Raw genomic sequence first — 16,624 nt, 5'->3', positions numbered from 1 at the left:
AAAGAGTCCCGGGCGCAGGCCCGCGCCCTCGTCCAGGCCGGCCCGCCGGTACCTTGGCCAGCACACCCTCTACACCCATCTGTGCCACACCAATGTCCCATCAGATCCAGCAGCACGAAGGGCCTGGGTCTGACACCCGAGAGGTGCTGGGAGGGAGTGGAGACGGCCCCTGGGCTTATTTGGACTCTCCAGATACTCTTTCTGAATGGCATCCCTGCAGTCCCTCTCCAGAGCCCGACTTGATTTATTGGTTTCCATCAATGGCCCAGCGTCCCCCTTCCCAGACCTAATCCCAGCCAGCCTGATAAGAGAGTCGGCTGTGAATAATGAGGCCTGAAGGGGTGAGCCTGGCCGCACAACTGCTCCGCACCAGGAAGATACTCGGACCCTGGAGACAGGCCCAGCTCCCCGGCCCCGGTGCAGGAAGGAGAGGGCTTGGAAGGGAGGAGGGGGAGCCTTCGGGGGTTCCCTTCAAGTGACCCCTCTGCAGTGCCTTCACGACTGGCAAGGCCTGAAACGCGATTTGCAAGGAAATAGTAATTGCTCAGACCACTGGAGGAAGTTTGCAAGGCTGGGCCCTGCCTCTCCCACTCTCCCCAGTCCTTTAGAAAGAAAAATAAAGTAACCCTCATACGCCCTCAAAGTTGTGATTCCCCCAGGGCCACATGCGAATTTTCACCAGAGCCCCCGAGACACGAAATTCCATCTTATGTATTTACAGCTGACTTATCCACACAGCACAGTCAGCCTGCGTTGGAAACACGCAGTTTTAAGATGACCATAACTCAGACAACTCCATCCACTCCGAGAGGGGGCAAATGCAAACCGTAAGTGCAAATCCACACACGTATTGATCTTTTAATCCACTACCTGCCTCAGCATTTGACATTCTATTTAACCATTAAGAACAATACTGAAACTAAAATCTTGAGAGAGGAAGGGGAGGGGAGGGGGAAGGAGAGTTCTCTGAACGCCAAGGGGTCAAGATTCATGTTATGCAGGAAGTAGTATAGTAAATAATATTAAGCCTGCTTCTACGTTTCCACTTAACTGCTGATCTGCACCGAACCAGGGCAAAGAGCGCCCCATCCGCAGAGACAATGGTTTAAAGCCCGGTGACAACAGGGCAGAGGATGCCTGCTGCAGGAGGGACTGTGTCATCGGCGACACGGGGGACCAGGGAACCCTCGGTCGCCTGGAGAGAGGCTCCCATCTTCTCTGCCTGAAATTGTGCCTCTGTTTCTTCTTCAGGAACCCACGGAGGCTGGAAAGCTTAGAGCTCCCCCCTGCCCCCAACCACACAGGGCTGGATTTCTTAACATTTCAGAACTCTTACCAACTTTTCAAGGTGAAAGAGAAAGGAGAAAACAAAACAAAACAAAAACAAAAGACAACTGGAATCGCCCCCACGTAAAAAAGAAGCCCTGTGGTGGATCCTAACTCTTCTCTGCGAGCCTAATGGGACTGTCGTAGGCCGGAGGGGACAGTAAGGCAAGAGTTTTGGGGGAGCAGGCAATGGGGCAACCTAAAACCAAGACGCAGGAAAATTCTGTGCAGCCGGGAATCTAGGAAAACTCCGAATGTCTCAAATTTAAGACAGCAGTGTCTCCAGCAAAACCCGCTCAAGTTCCAGAATCCCATTCCCCAGAGCCAGGAAGCAGGGGACCTGCCTGGCCACCGAATGCACTCGCTTTGGGGAAAGGTTGAAAAAGTAATAATCATAAAACCAAAACAAAAACAGGGGTGCGGATAAATCTCTCTCGGGCCTTTCTGCAGAGGTGCCGGAAAAAGAAACTGAGGCACGCTGGCCGAAGCCCCTGGAGACAGAACTCCAGGCTAGCTGGGGGAGCGGGACCCTCTGAAGGAACCGAGCGCCAGCCGGTTTGGCGGCGTCGGCTGCGGGCCCAGCGAGCCGCGGCCGCAGAGGCAGAGCCCGGGCTCCCCGCGCCCCGCACCGCGGAGGCCCCCCGGGACGTGCGGCCGCCCGGGGAGAAGAGGGGGGCGGCCCGGCGCCCTCCAGGTGAGCGCCAGGCCCCAGGCGCGCCGGCCGCGGAGAGACGCCTGCTGCGACTTTTTAAAAACACACTCTCGCGGCGGCTGAGGCTGCTTCCTCGCGCATTTCCGGGCCCCAATTTAAAAAAAAAAAAAAAGAAAAAAAAGTGGCAGGAGCGGCGCTTGGGGGCTCTCGCGGGGTCTGCCCACCCCCTGGTCGCTCCCCGCCTCCGGGACCCGGGCCGGGAGTGGGGAGGTGGAGCGGCGGCGGCTGGAGGGCGGGGGGGGGGGGGGTCCCCGCACCCGGGGCGCACTCACCGTGGTGGGTCGGAGGGTACCTCTGCACCGTGGCCCTCACTGAGTTTCCGTAGTAGGAAGGGACGTGGTTGCCTTGACCGTCGATGTTAAAAAGTACATCCACCTCCTCGGGCAGGGGGTACTGCGCCGGGTCCATGTAGGAGTGGCCGAGGCCCGGGTGGTGCGTGTCCGGGTGCTGGCCGTTGAGGACCGCGGGGTGGTGGTGGCTCACCCAGCGCGGCTGGTCCGCCGTCACCTCCATGGCCCCGGCTGCGCTCGCGCCCTCTCGCCGGGCCCGGAACCCGCGCGCGGAGAGGGAGGGCGGTCGGGCTGGGAGGTCGCGGGGGGGAGGTGGGGGGGCGGGAGGGGGGGCTCCGAGGCGCTGCAGGTGCTGCTGCCGTCGGAGGGGCGGGGGTCGTTTAACGATTTGCTTTCAGTGGGGCAATGTTGGAAAGGTGGGAAGGAAAGGCGAGCAAAGAAGGGGAGGGGGAGAAAAGTCTTTTAAGTGGTCGCTTAGCAAGGAGAAGAAGAGGAAGGAAAGAGGAATCCCCCAAAACCAGGGAGGGAGGGATAAAAGGGGACCGAATTTGAAAGCGGGGGGTGGGGGGCGAGCGAGGGTGGCTGGACTTCTGCAGAGACGAGGCTCCTCTGCGCCGGGGCTTCCTCAGCGGCTCCGAGGCCGAGGCTCTGCTCGGCTCACCTGCGAAGGAGAGAAGCGGGGAGACCTGATGAGCTCCTGAGGACCGGAGCACCTGAGTTTATGAAGTGGCACCACCTCCCCGCCGGCCGCCCGGCCCCGCGCCCGCGCGCCCAGGACACGCGCGCACACACGCGCACTCGCGCACGCCTCCTCCCGAGCGAGGCAAACCCGGCCGCGGCCGCCCAGGGAACGAGTCCCGGGCACATCCCCGGCCGCCTGGCCCTCGCGAGGGCCCTGCCCTGACTGAGCGGATCCAGTTCGGCCGACGGCTCCCTCCCCCCCGGGGACGGCGATCCCGGGACCTGCCTTCCAGCCTCCCAAAAGAGTGGGGCTGAGTTTACAGTATTTTGAAAAGTCCTCCCAAACGGAGCAGGGGGAAAAAAAAAAAAGAAAAGAAAAATCAAACTTAAAAAAAAAAAAAAAAGTTGCCAGTACCAACCTGGGTCTCGAGGAGCAGAGAGGAGGAGGAGGAGGAGGCGTGTGACCTGGGAGAGCAGAAACTGCTCGGTCAGATTGCGTGGCTCGCTCTGTCGCGCGCGCTCTCCGTCTCTCTTTTCCTCTCTCTCTCTCCCTCTCTCAGTATTTTTTTTTTTACAGGGAATGCATTCTTTCTGAAAGTATCAAGACGGCGCCAGGCAGCTCAGTGTTCGCAGACAGCTGTGGCGCGACGCAACTTAAGGAGGTCCTAGTGTCATCCGCGCCGAGGGGGAGGAGCCTGGCGCTGGCGAGGAGGGGACAGGATCACTAGCACAAGGAAACTGCAACCCAAACCCGCTCCAGGACCTCACCCCCACCCCCCCCCGCACCCCTCCGCCCCTGCCCCCGCCCCTCCACTGACCGGAAGGGGGGCGCCGCGGAGGGCGGCCCGGGGGCGGGGGTGGGGGGGGCGGCGGGGCGGGTGGGCAAGGCCCGCCGGGTTTGGGGCGGAGGGGGGCGGGCAGGAGGGAATGCGCGCCCTGGCCCTTTAAATGTGGCTCCCGCTCCAGCCAATTCATTCCGGCCCAGTGGATTATTCCGTGCCGGGGAAACCGGCCTGCCCCATTCATAAAGTCAATTTCTACAGGCAGCCTTTCTTTTTTTCAGACTTTTCTTTTTTTTTTTTTTTTTTAATGACCAAACTTGTTTTTCAATTCAATCCGGTATTGGGGACGTTATGGATTTGGGGTTACGTGCCTATAAAAACCGACGAGAGAAAGAAAAAAAAAAGGTTTTCATGCCAAAGGACTTTGGGATTTGCCTCCCGAGAGAATTGCTTAAGAGCTGGGGGAATCGGGCAAAGGGAGCGAGCCTTTATTGGAAGGTGTGTGTTCCTCGGGTGGCCGCCGTGCACGGTTTCCCCAGCCTTTTGTGTTAGCAAGCCTCTCAAATGCACGCTTCAGCTGTCGTGCTTTGCCTTTCCAGACCTGGAATTTGCAGCCCCTGCGTGCTTCCGACCTGAGTGACCATGGTGATGGGTGAAGAGGAAAGGGACAGACACAGGCACGCCAGCCAGGTCCCTAAGTACAGTGAGAGCGGCCGCAAAGCAAGAACTCGGGGCCTCTTTCCACTTACCCAACTTTTCCCTTCACCCCGCCCAAGGCCCTACTTACTCCGGCTCCCGGCGTTTTTCCCCAGCCGAGGAACCGGCCCCTTTCCAGCGACCCCCATCCCGGCCGGCGGGCAGGACTGCGGCGACCGTCCCCGGACTCGCACCGCCCGGGCCAGGCAGCCTGGGGCGGAGGGGGTGCGGCTCCAGACGCCCCGGCGAGGGGGGCGGGGCGGGCGGGGCGGGGCCGCGGAGGGGCCAATCAGCGGGCGAGGCTGCGGCCGGGCCGCGATTGGCCGGCCCCGCGGGCTCCAACCTCCCCGGCCTCTCTCGGTGCTTTGAGCCACTGCATCCCCTAGCGGCGCCCTGGCTCCTGCAGCCTGCGAGCCCGAAAACGCGGCCGGGGCGAGCAGGGGTCAGGCGGGAAAAGAAGACTCAGGTTCCACCCTCTGCTCACCCTAGGGCAGTGCGTGGGTTCTCCCGCAGGCGATCCCACGGCCGGCACTGAGAGCTTGATTTGGGGTTTTCTCTGGCGGAAGCCATTGTTCCCTCTTGTCTCCTCCACCCCATAAAATTCCCTGCAAACACAAAAAACTCGAAATAGAAGAGAGCGTCCCTAAAAGTAAGTTCTGGAGGATGGCTTTCATGCGATGAAGGAAAATCATCAGTATTCAACCTTAACGTGGGGTCTGTGTGTGCGTGTGCGTGTTAGAGTGGGGGCGAGAGATGTCGTGTTTTAATACACAATCATTGTAGAAAGATTAGTGAAATTTATTTGAAAGTAGTGGAAACGTGGGTCCTCCCGATCTTGGGTTTGGAGCTTCTCTGGAATCTCCGTCTTCTGAAATCTGATGTTTGTTAGAAATCAGGGTTGAGTTTCTAGATACGGGACAAGAAGAAAATTCCTAAATTAAACACACACACACACACACACACACACCGCCTCCCTCCTAATGTTTCTCCCGAGCCCGTTTAGTTCCCGTTTATGAGAGCGGCCCAGTAAGGAAGCATCGATTTTTTTCTTCCACTCTGACCACTTCCCTCTAGGGCCGGCCAAGCTCCCAGCCTCTACTCCTGCACACGGTGCTCTCCAAACCTTTTAATTATTTAGTTTCTGTCTAACATTCAGCGGAAACCGCTTCATAAACAAGGACAGACCGACGCGCACACATTTTTGCTAAAAGTCCCCGAGATTTAACATTAAGGATGCAAGCAGAGAGAAAAACTGAAAACCGCTTCTCCTCCGCGCGTCGGCCCCGGACCCCAGTTCAAAGTCACGCGGGGAATCCCAAACGTGGCTTTTTGGTCCGGAGACCTGGAAGCCACGGGGGGGGGGGGGGGGGGACGGCGAGAGGGGGGGAAGCCATCCTCGGGTGAAAACAGCTGCTGACGCCAGGACTTGAAAATGTTAACTTGAGAGCTTCCAACAATTTTAAAAGACAAAGAGAAAATATTTGAGAAAATGAGGCCTTCCGGTGTATCGGCGCCTCTCCGGTAACGCACAAAAGTTGGGGGGCGGGCATTTATTCGTTTTAATTAAAAGCACCGAGTCGGGCTGCACCGAGATGGAGAGTCCCCCCCCCCTCCTCCCCACACCTTGGAAAAATAAAAGATCTTGAAGGCCCTTCTTGGTCTGGGTGGTTTGGAGCTGGCAGAGAGGCGTGGGGGGCTGCGGCTGGACGCCCGGTGTAATGGAGCCAGCCTGTAGGGGGTATTTAACATTTAATTCCCAGCCGGTCCGCCCCTGTTCCCGGACTGACAGTGGGTAATTGGGAAAGAGGACGTTGCTCTTTTGATGGCCCGCGCCGGCCAGTCTCGCCGACGCCACACTGGGTTTGACGTCACGGGCCCAGCCCCAGAGCCGGGAGCCCCGGGAAGGGGGGTGGGTAGGGAAAAGGAGGGGAGGGGGCTACCCGGCGGGGAGGGCCGAGGTCGGCCCCGGGACCCGTGGGGAAGCAGGGGGGGAGGGAGCGAGGCCGGAGAGACGCTGCAGCGCGTGGCCTGAGGCGGAGAGCCGGGCTGCGGGGGTCTGGGCCAGGCCAGGCGCCGGCCTGACCCGCCTCGCCGGCAAATGCAGGCCGGGCTTCCTCCTCCCAGTGCGGGCGGGGGAGGGGAGGGGGCTCGAGGCCGGGGGGAAGGGGGGGGAAGGTGGTCCCGACTCCCCCTCCGCCGTAGCCCGCAAAGCCGATCCTGGCCTCCTGCAGAGACGCCTCAGCGCCCTCCTGCAGACCTGACGGCCCCCTCCCCGGGCACCCCGGCCCTGGCCGGGTCTCGCGGGTACCCCCTCCTCCCCGGGAGCCGCCGGCGGAGCGCCGGTGGAGGAAGCGAGGAGACCCAGGAGGATGCCGCCGCCGCCGCCGCTGCAGGGCCCGGGGCTGCTGCAGGGCCCGGGGCTCCTGCGCGGCGCGAGGCCTCCCTAACCAGGGTAAGGGGCTGTCGAAGGGCCTGGATGGCCGGGACCCCGGGGGCGAGCATCCCGGAGCCGAGCCAGCGACGCCGCAGCCACCGGCTCCGTCCCAGGAGCCGGGTCCCGGGGCCGTGCGTGGGGCGGCGGGAGCCAGTTGGGCCTGTCGGAAAGGTCAGGCCTCGAGGCGGCTGCTGGAGGCGTCAAGTTGAGTGGGGTGTGTGTGCCCTCTTGGGGAAAGGGTAAGAAATGGAGCCTAACTTTCTCTCCTCGGTTGGGGTAAGCTGGGGCCCACACACACACACACACACACACACACACACACACACACACAGATGCCCAAGTACAGGTCCCTCCCACCCGCCCTCCCGGGAGCGCAGAAGCTCTGTCCTGGAGGAAGTGGGTCACCCAGTCCGGCAAGGGAACCGGAGCCCGCGACGCAGAGGGGAGGAGCGCGCCCCCAGGTTCACCCCTGGGGTCGACGCACCCAGAGAGCAGAGATCCACGCGGCCAGAGAGCGTCACCCACCCGAGCCTGGCGACCGGCGCATCCAGGCGAGCTCCGCGGGGTCGAGGCGCCCGCGCGCTGCCCGCGGAGGCTCACCCGAGAGCCGAGGCTCACCCGAGAGCCGAGCCTCGGGGTCGAAGTCATAAAGTTACTAATCCCGCGCAGGGGGAGTGAGCGTGCTTCGCGCCGCCTGGGGCGGTCATTTGAGCGTGTTTACTTAAGGACTTTGCAAGCGGAGCGCGCGCGGAATAGTCGGATTTCCAGCGAGGCAGCAAATATTTGCAGGCAGGAGAAAGAAGCGGAGCCGGGCCGCGACGCCGCGTCCCTCCCCCCGGAGCCGCGGCGCCGGCCTGGGCGGACCCGGCCGCGCTGTTAAGACAGAAGTGAAGCCGGGAACCTGCGGGGCTGGGGGCAGGGAGGGCGCGGAGCTACAGCAAAGGCCAGAAATTGGAGCGCGGCCCCGAGGCCCCGGCGAGCCGGGGCTGGGGGAGGAGGAGTCCCTTCCCATTCCCGCTCGATCAATCTTCCTTGGCTGCGATCGGTCAATAAAAATGGTGTGAACCGGCCGCGGTGGCTGTACGTCTGGGGAGGAAGTGGAGGCCAGAGGTGCCGAGGCCGGCGCCGGCGCCCCACGCCAGCCGGGTCCGCGGCCCGCCGGTCTGCAGGCTTCAGGCCGGCGGCCAGTTCGTCTCCCGGAGCCGAGCGCTGCCCGGCGGGGCCTTTAATTGGGTGTCTCCGTTTTAATAGTGGCCATTGTTGGAGCAATTAGCGAGAGACAATAACCGCCAAGAGGCGTTTAATTCGATTCCTTGCGCTGGCTGCGCCCGGCACCGGGGCGCTCTGGAAGGAGAGGCCGGGCGGGGAGGAGCTGCTTAAGGGCCGGCTCCCGTCCCTGGTACTTTGGTCGGAGGTGTGGGGGTTCTAACGGGGCAAGTTGAAGGCAGAACGAGAGCAAGCAGGTCCTGGTCCAGGACGGAGAAACCAGTCCTGGGCCTCGCCAGCCCCGCGGGGCGCCTCCGGGGCGGCCGCGCTCGCGGGCCGCGCGCGTCCACGCTGCGACCACCGCGCGGGCTCCCCGATGCCTGTTCGGGGGAGAAAAGCAGAGAGCACACGGACGTGGAAGTCGGGCCCCCTTCCTCCGCAGCCCTATAGGGCCCCCACCTCGGTCACCCAATTTCCTTTCCAATCGGGAAGAGAGAAGAACCCTCTTCTGGCGCGTACACACCTTCCCCTCTTCTGCCTCGGCCCTGGGATTAGGTTACCGTGGCCGGGCGAGGATTTCCACTGGTTAAGAGAATAGCACAGGTAAAGCTGTATAAACAGCTCGCAGGCTGCGGGGCGGGAGGGTTACGCCGGGGACACGGCCCAAGGCGCCACCGCCGGGCGTGAGCTGCAGCGGTGGAATGACCAAGGAGCCCGCTTGGACGCGGCGCCCCGGGACCGCGCAGGTTAAACACGTCCTGTGTTGTATCTGTATCTCTGCGGTTCCCTTCCAAGCCCCCTTTCTCTTTCCCGCATGAACTGAAATGCAGAGAGCGGGGAGAGGAATAAAGGTGATGAGAAAGCAGCAGGCGTTGGCTAGTGCCCGTCGTTCTCCCATGAAACACGGCGAGCAGGGGACCCCAAAACTCACTGTCAGAGGGCAGATGCTGGAGGTGGAGACGTCAAAGGGGAAACCCACGGGAACTCAGGCGAGGAGAGCCCCCAACCCGCACAGCTCGCTTCCCGGTTCCCACGCCCACCCGCCTCAGGCCTAGAGTCTACCTGCCCAGGGGAATGAGCCATCGCTTTAGGGGTGGTAGGTGGTTTAATTTACTTTTTTTTTTTTTTTTTTTTTTTTTTTTGCTTATTCATCTATCACCATTTAAAACTCGGAAGGAAACCCGCCCAGGCCAGGAGGAGCGGCTAGAGCTGTGGAGAGTCAAAGAGAGGAGATGCGCTCAGAGATTACCCCCTCCTTCTCCACTCCCCACCACCAGGCTGGGCCCCCCAGCTTCAGGGGATCCTGGCCCTCCCTCTGCCACTACCCTCTTCTCCTCGGGTGAGAAAAACCCCGATGGTATCGAGATTAAAGAGAAAAAAAAAAAGGGTAGGTAGGGGTGTAGCGGAAAGAGGGAGGAGGAAGGGAGAAGACAGGGGATTTCTGTTTTCGAGTGTAACAGGGCACAGGCTGGCGGGTGGCTGTGGGGGCAGCCCCGGGGTTGGGTAGGAGAGAAAGATCCCCTGGAGAACGATTAGAAAGGACTTGACGTCACCCCGAGGAAGGGCGCACCTCCCAGCTGCCCCTCCTTCCTGGCCCCGGTGGTCTGGGGGACAGGTGGGAGACCCAAGAGAGGACCAAGGGGCTCCACAAGGTCGCATGGTCCCTCCCGAGCCATTAGCCGTTTATCCGGCTCCCAGCAGTACCACTGGCCCTTAGGTGGAAGCTGGCTGTGTCTAGACTCAGGCTCTCCTTCCCTGGGGGGCTACTTCGCTGAAGCATCCCGGACTCCCCAGGAAGGGAGCACCACGGGAGCCAGGAAAGCATCAGCAGTGCGGGATTCACCCGTGTGAACTCCAGGCCCCAGCATTTTTCGGAGGAGAAGGGGTGCACTTGGGACACCTGCTGTGTTCCCCACAGCACCCTGGCCCTCCCGGCTTGTTGCCCCCAGCCGGCCCCAGCTCGGGGAGCCTCAGGCTCTCACCTTAGCCGACTCTCGGGCCACTAAAATTTGGCATTCCAGGAGGAGGGCTTACTCTTGGAGCTATTGTGCTGTTTCGGTTCTCTGGATTAGCCAGGAAACCGGGGTGCGCTTGTTCCTGGATCATGGACGGTGGGCTTCGAGGAAAGGAGGGAAGTGGGGGTTCGTAACAGGGAGAGGGAACATGGGGAAAGATCATTTCCTTCAGATCAGGAGACAGGAGAGGCCAGCTTCTAAAAGCACGAATTGTTCACATCTTCCTTTGGACACGCTGGAGACCCCACGGTAAAATCTGTGAATCTCAGGGCTCTTAGGAGAGGGCTTCCCGCAGACGCCCTCCGCCTTCTCTTCCCTCCGGAGCTGCACCCACCCGCCCGCCTCTCCCCGCCAGGCCCCTGGCTCGCGCTTGGCTCTCCGCCGTCTGCCACCTCGCGGACCTCAAGCAATTTGTTATATAAAACAAAATAGCAACCACACACATGAGCCTGCAGACCCACAGCGACGGACACCCAGGGAGACCTCCGCTCTGGCACCCTGGGCCACGCATCTCTTTCTCGCCCTTCCAGCGGCCGCACCCCGCCACCACCTCTGGTCCCCGCTGCCCAGCGACCACAAGCACAGCGGGGTTCGGCCTCCAGCAACGAGGCTTCCCTGGCCGGATCGCTGCGGCTGTTAAACCTCCCTCCGGTTACCCCAGCCATTAAGAAAAAGGTGATCGAGAAATATTTGGTCCACACACAAAGACATCCAGCGAAACGAAGGCACATTTCTGTGTGAAATGGCACAGGAGCAGAGGAGACAACGCGTCAGTGCAGCCCAAAAATGATAAGAATAACCAGGTGCCAGAGAACAGTGGGCTTTTGGATTCTGCCCCCGCGCACCTTATCAGGATCCCTAATTCCCTGCCACCTCCCGGGGTTCCCAGACACAAACCGCCTCGAATTCCCAAAGAGGGGCTCTCAGCCACCCGCCTCCCACATACCTGCCCCTTCCTTAGGCTCTCTCTGTGTGGCCCTGAGCTGCTGGGCGGCCCAACACAGAGGCTCCACCAATGAGTGCCCAGGGGCGCCCACTCCCATCCACTCACTGCACCCCCGACTTACCCCCACCTCATATATCAGCTGAAAAAAAAAAAAAGGCAGGGTGGAAATATCAATAAAGGAAAATGCAGCTTCCCATGTCTCTGGGCTTTTGGCTGGATAGACTAACCCCAAGCCCGGGTCTCCCCGTGGCTGGCAGAGGTCCCTCGCATAGAATGGAGGGTGGGCCTGCAGGGATTGTGAACCAGCGAGCACTCACCCGTCTCCTCAGGACCCAGCTGGTTTCTCAAGCCAGGAACCTTAGGCCTGGCGGGGAGGCTGTCTGGAAGCTGAAAGCTGGACCCCCTGCTGGATCCCACAGGGGAATCAATAATGGGAGCCCAGGGGACCTGACCCTGACCTGGGTCTTGGTCTGGCTGACCTGGACACCATGACTCTCTCCCATTCCCACGGGCAGCAAACTATCCTCTTCCTTAGAATCACACAAATGTTTAAAGGGTTTCATGGGAAGCCTCCTCCCCACACTCAGCCATTTGGGTGGGCCCTGCAAGCGTCGGGCGCATCAACTTGGGTTGACTCCCTGCCCCAAGCCAGGCACGGGACCGCCCCACCTCCCCAGTCCCCCGACACACACCCCTTTTCCGCCACAATCGCTAAGGGGTGGAGAGCTACACATGCTACTTCACTACTTGCCGCCTGCAAGACCATAAGCTCCTTCCTGTCATGACCCCGGTGTCCTAGTGAACGTGGGCAACAGGGGAGGAGAAAAGAGCCGAGAAACACGGGAACCGAACCGAGGGAGGATCCTGCGGGTTAGACTCCTTTCCATCCCCTGCCCTAGATGGAATCACCGTGTGGGTTTCCCCGGGTAGTATCCGCGAGGAAGAAAACGTATAGCAAGGCAACTCTCAAGCAACTTCCCATGCATTTTAACCGATTTCTGTCTTTGTAGGGAACTGCCTCTGACTGAGTGACTGTGGGTCCAACGTCCCAGGAGAAAGTAGAGTTCTCGCCCCTCTGCCCGTCCTGCTCCCCCACGACCCTGGGCGCCCTCTCTTCTGGGCTGTGGTTTTCTCACTCACCTCAGGGTGCTCCTGGAAGCAAAGGTGCCTCCCGGCCACCAGCTCTCCAGGGATGCCAGATGCCCACACATCTGGATTCCCACCTTGTATCTCACAGTACACAGCTGTTTCTTTAATTGTATGCAGAGACAATGAGCCTAAGCAAACACTTGTAAGCAAAGGGAAATAAACGCCCAATCCGCACTGGAACCTTCCGCCCACCACCTTTGGGAGAAGGCTGAGCTGCTTTTCCCTAATGAGTTCTTACCCCCAATCCTCTGCCCTCCCTGAAGTGGAAAGCGTGTGTCCAGCCCTTCCGGAACATCCCCGCCGTCTCTTACACTTCTGTTTAGTTTTTCTTCGCATGCTTAGCTCTACTAGCTTTTTCCTCCATACAGGGGCACACACACACACACACACACCAGCTCGCCCAAGGTCATTGCAGAAAGCCAAAGACTGCCAATGACCAGGAAAAAAAAGACAATAAAGACTGGGGTCTAGTTCACTTTCTTCCAGGGGCAGCTGTCCCTTTGGAGTCGAGACCTCCTCTTAATTCTCTCCACGTGGAGTGGGAAAGCGAGTGCGGAGTTAGAAGATAACGATATTCACTGACCTGGGTATTTTGCTCCCGCGGGCCAGCTGTGTTTTATTTATTTATTTTTTCCTGACTTGCCGGAGATCCGAAGGCAGAAATGACAGGCAGACTTGGCCACTGTTGTCGCCGCTGCGGTCCTGACCGCCCCAGCTGCTTACGGCATCTCACACAGCCTTCCAGCCAGCAGTAAAACCTGGGTGATGCGCATCCTTCCTAGGAACCCCCTCCCTCCGCCTTCTTCTGCTCACTGTAGAGAGCGGAGCTCTTCCGGGTTGCGAAGGGGGGAAAGGGAGGGAGGAGAGAAGACGAAGCGAGGAATGGATTTCACCCCCTCTTGCAAACGCGCAAACCGCACATCAGGGGTGTGTGAAACCGGCAGAGGTGGGGGTGGGGGGGGGGAGGGGGGAAGACTGCCTGAAATGTGACCAGCCCCTGGCGCCTCACAGCCCACTGTCTCTGGCAGGATTGGAATCAACACTGCAAATGGCATCGGTAGTGTTGACTGGGTCCTTACCTACCGTAGATATAAAAAGCTTTCGCCCGAGTCTCTGCCTCCCATTTTTGGAGCACGTGGGGATCCAGTGGGAGCGTCTAGAGGTACAACCCGGAGCCACCACAGCAGGGCCTCTGCCTTTCAGCGCTCTCCCTCTCCCTTCTGACTTCCTCCTGTGTATGCAGACGCCTTAAAGATGCCTGTGCTCTGCCTTCATCTGTCTTGGGTCCAGCTGGCCAGTAAAAGTTTAGGAAAGAATGGTTGGCGAGGAGGCTCTAGGCTCGTTGGTGCCCTTTGTCCCTCCTCACGGTGGGCATAAAACCATTTGGAGGTAGGCATATCCGTGCACGCACTAGGCACACGTTTGGGGAGGAGGCTCTCTAGGGGTCCCAACTCTTTTTAAGAAGAAAAGAGGGAAATTTACCGTGTAGGAGAGTGAGATAAGGGAGCGAGCATCGGAGGGAGCGCCGGGGAGAAAACGTCTGGAGGAAAATCACCCTATTCGTCTACCCGCCAGCCCCAGTGCCCTCCAGCCCTCTCCTTCAAAGCCCCCTCTCCTGTACCCTCTCTGCTTCTGCTGGTGGCGGATCAAAAGATAATCCACGGAGGGGGCAATCTGTCGTGAATAAATTCCTGCCAGAGTGAAAGGAGGCTCCGTGAACACCGGGGTAGAAAGGTCAGGGTCCATTTGTTTTGACAGGTAGCGTTTTCCCTTCACAACATTTACACGACAAGAATGTGGAGAGTGGCTTTAACAATAAATACATCTTTGGGACGAAATAAAACACAATGTATCCATTGCTGGGCCAGGAAGTCAAGGACTTTCTTGGGCTGGACCCAGTTCGGTAGTAAGGAGCTGCCGGCTTAATGCTGCCAAGGGGTTGGGGGTGGCTGGTCCTTGGGGGTGTCAGTGGGGGGCGGGGAGAACGAGGCCATTGGCCAGCAAGGGCAGAGTGAGGGGTGCAGAGGTGGGCCGCGCGCCCCGAGGAGGGAAGTGGGGAGAGTCGAGGGGTGCGGCGTGAGCGTCACGCTGGAGCGCCGGGTACGCAGAGGAGGTCAGAGCCACCCCCTGGCGGGGGGGGGGAGGGGGCGCCGGGTTCGGGCTCCGCGAGGGGCCTGCGTCCAGCCGCTCGGAGTCCCTCGACTGCCACACTCCGCCCAGCGGCCCGCGCCCTCCGCCCCGCACCCTCGGGGGGTGGGGGTGGGGGTCCGGCTCCGAGCCCAGGGTGGGGGCAAACCGGCCGGGAGAGGGGAAGGGGTGTCCCCGCCACGGAGGGAGCCCCGAAGCCCACCTGGCGTCACCATCTCAGCCCCTCCCCGCCCCCCTGCCCGCTCCCTCCCGCCTGCCGCCACCCAGCGGCGGAGCCAAGTTCTCGGGCGCCGGGACGCGGAGTCTGCAGGGCTGCGCGTCGCGAGGACGCAGGACAGAAGGTCACCCGCTTGCCAGCTTGTACCCAACCTGTTGCCCCGGCCCCTTCCAGGTGGCTGCGCGGCCCGCGGCGAGCGGAAGGGGGGGGGGCGGGGCGGGGCCCCGCGGGCTCCCCATTCCCCCCTGGCTGCTCCTCCAGCGCTGCCTCGCGGGGAACAGGGGGCCCCCGGGAGACGGCGACAGTCCTCTCCTCGGCCCGGGCTTGAGCTGCGCCCCGACCCACGGGGCCTCCGCACTGGCGTCCCTGTCCGGGCTCCCCTCCTCCTGCCCCTCTCCCCGCGCTTCCCGGTGGAGAGCCTGGCTCCCTCCCAGGGGGCGGCACTCCGCCCTGCGCCCCCCAGGGACCCCCGCCCCTCGGCTCCCCCTCCCCACCCCTCCCACGCACAGCCTCACCGCCCGGTCCCCCGCCCGGGTCCGCGGGTCTGGCGGCCCCTCTCCGCGTGCCTTTTCTGCTGACGCGGGCACTCGCTAGACTCCGGGTCTAAAGTGACGCTTTGGTCGGGGACGCGGGAACCTGATCGCGGGCTCCGCTCCCCCCATCAACCCCAATACTCCCTTTAGCAAAGGAAGCCTTCATTTTAGGAAACTCGACTGCCAAAGACACTCGGGCTTAGAAGGACTTAGAATAGGACCGATTTTCAGTTTATGGTCAAGCCGGGCAAGATTCAGGGCATTTCTTGTCGCGGTGGAGTGGACTTGGGGGGCGGAAACGGCTGCTGATTTGGGATACAAGCGCGAATTAGTACAGGAGGGTTGGGGGCGGTTGGATGGTGGGGGGTGGGGAGGGTGAAGAAAGGAGAGAATTTATCCTGAGAAATGAACAGTGAGGGAAAGACGCTGGTCGCTCAGTGAGACGCTGAAGGTTTATTCTTGATTCGTGGACACCGGCCCTCGCACACTGTAAAGATGTTGCTTTAATGAAGCTACAAGTCGCTTTCTGAATTTTAAAAGCTACCAGTCCGGCTCACTGATTCGCGGTTCAGGTCTCTGTGCGTGTGTATATACCTGTGAGAGAGTGAAAGAAAGAAAGAAAGAAAGAAAGAAAGAAAGAAAGAAAGAAAGAAAGAAAGAAAAAGAAAAAAAAGAAAGAAACCCCCGCCCGTTATTCAAGGGCGCTGTCTGTGTTCAGCGCTGAGGGGCAGCGGATCCCAGGTGGTCAAGAGCGTGTCCCATTCTAACAAGTCTGAGGGGACAGGTTGCCTCCACTCCCAAGATGTCGGGACTCTCAAGGGAACCTCTGCCTTGAGGAGTCCTTCTTTGGTGAGCACCAGGAGCGTCAAGGCCAGAAGGCAAGAGACCCCCTCACACTGGGGGGTCCTCACCTATTGCCTGCACCCCGCGCCCACGTGCCCTGCTTCGTGGCTTCCCTGACTCCTTTTCCCCTCTCTGGAGCCCCTACCACCCGCCTTTTAACCCCTTAACCCTGGGCAAGCGAGCATCCTTCCCCCCCCCCACCTCTAGAATTCAGAGGCTGGAGGCAATCACGACACCCTAATTGGTGCCAGCACGAACTGCATTAAATCCTGTGCTGTGTTGGGCCACATTCCTACAATCTAAGGCATGTGATTGGATTTTAAGTATAAAAGGAAGTCACTGGGCATGTGGAGGTAGAAGACAGATCAGTAAATGACTAATGGTAATGGAAACACTCTGTCCCGGATCTCCGCCATGGCCGAGTAGATACGAGGTTCACCTGTTGGATAAAGAAAAAGGAGACGAAAAAGAAGAAAAAGGAGAAGAAAAAATCGCTGGCAGTATCTCCAATCTTTCTAAGGATATGTGGCGACTTAGAGTTGTTCCAAGCAGGGCTAGGGGAACCGTCTATTTATTCTTCCAGGTTTGCAACATCCATTTCTTTTCCCTAAAACATAGGTAATATTTTTCTCCCTGCCTATCGGTC

The 16,624-nt window shown here is 60.1% G+C and overlaps 1 protein-coding gene across 7 annotated transcripts in view; it reads right to left on the bottom strand.

Moving 5' to 3' along the window:
- GATA3 (GATA binding protein 3) overlaps positions 1-13,074 on the bottom strand; it is a 30,311-nt gene extending 17,237 nt beyond the window's left edge. Inside the window, exons 1-3 of one of the 7 annotated variants that reach the window (XM_053225244.1) lie at positions 12,821-13,074; positions 4,972-5,092; positions 2,311-2,989 (exon numbers count right to left, since the gene is read on the bottom strand). In XM_053225244.1, coding sequence (XP_053081219.1) covers positions 2,311-2,551 — 241 coding nt within the window. In that variant the 5' untranslated portion in view covers positions 2,552-2,989; positions 4,972-5,092; positions 12,821-13,074. Of the gene's footprint in view, positions 1-2,310; positions 2,990-3,428; positions 3,597-4,578; positions 4,882-4,971; positions 5,761-11,405; positions 11,710-12,820 lie in introns of those variants that run through there. The other 6 variants (XM_053225243.1, XM_053225245.1, XM_053225246.1 and 3 more) reach the window with 6 other exon arrangements.
- Positions 13,075-16,624: the final 3,550 nt, after the last annotated feature.

Source organism: Acinonyx jubatus, chromosome B4 (genome assembly GCF_027475565.1).
Source record: "Acinonyx jubatus isolate Ajub_Pintada_27869175 chromosome B4, VMU_Ajub_asm_v1.0, whole genome shotgun sequence".
Lineage (NCBI taxonomy): Eukaryota > Metazoa > Chordata > Mammalia > Carnivora > Felidae > Acinonyx > Acinonyx jubatus.
The sequence above is the reverse complement of the archived record's forward strand: the minus strand, read 5'-3'. Positions and strand labels throughout refer to the sequence as shown.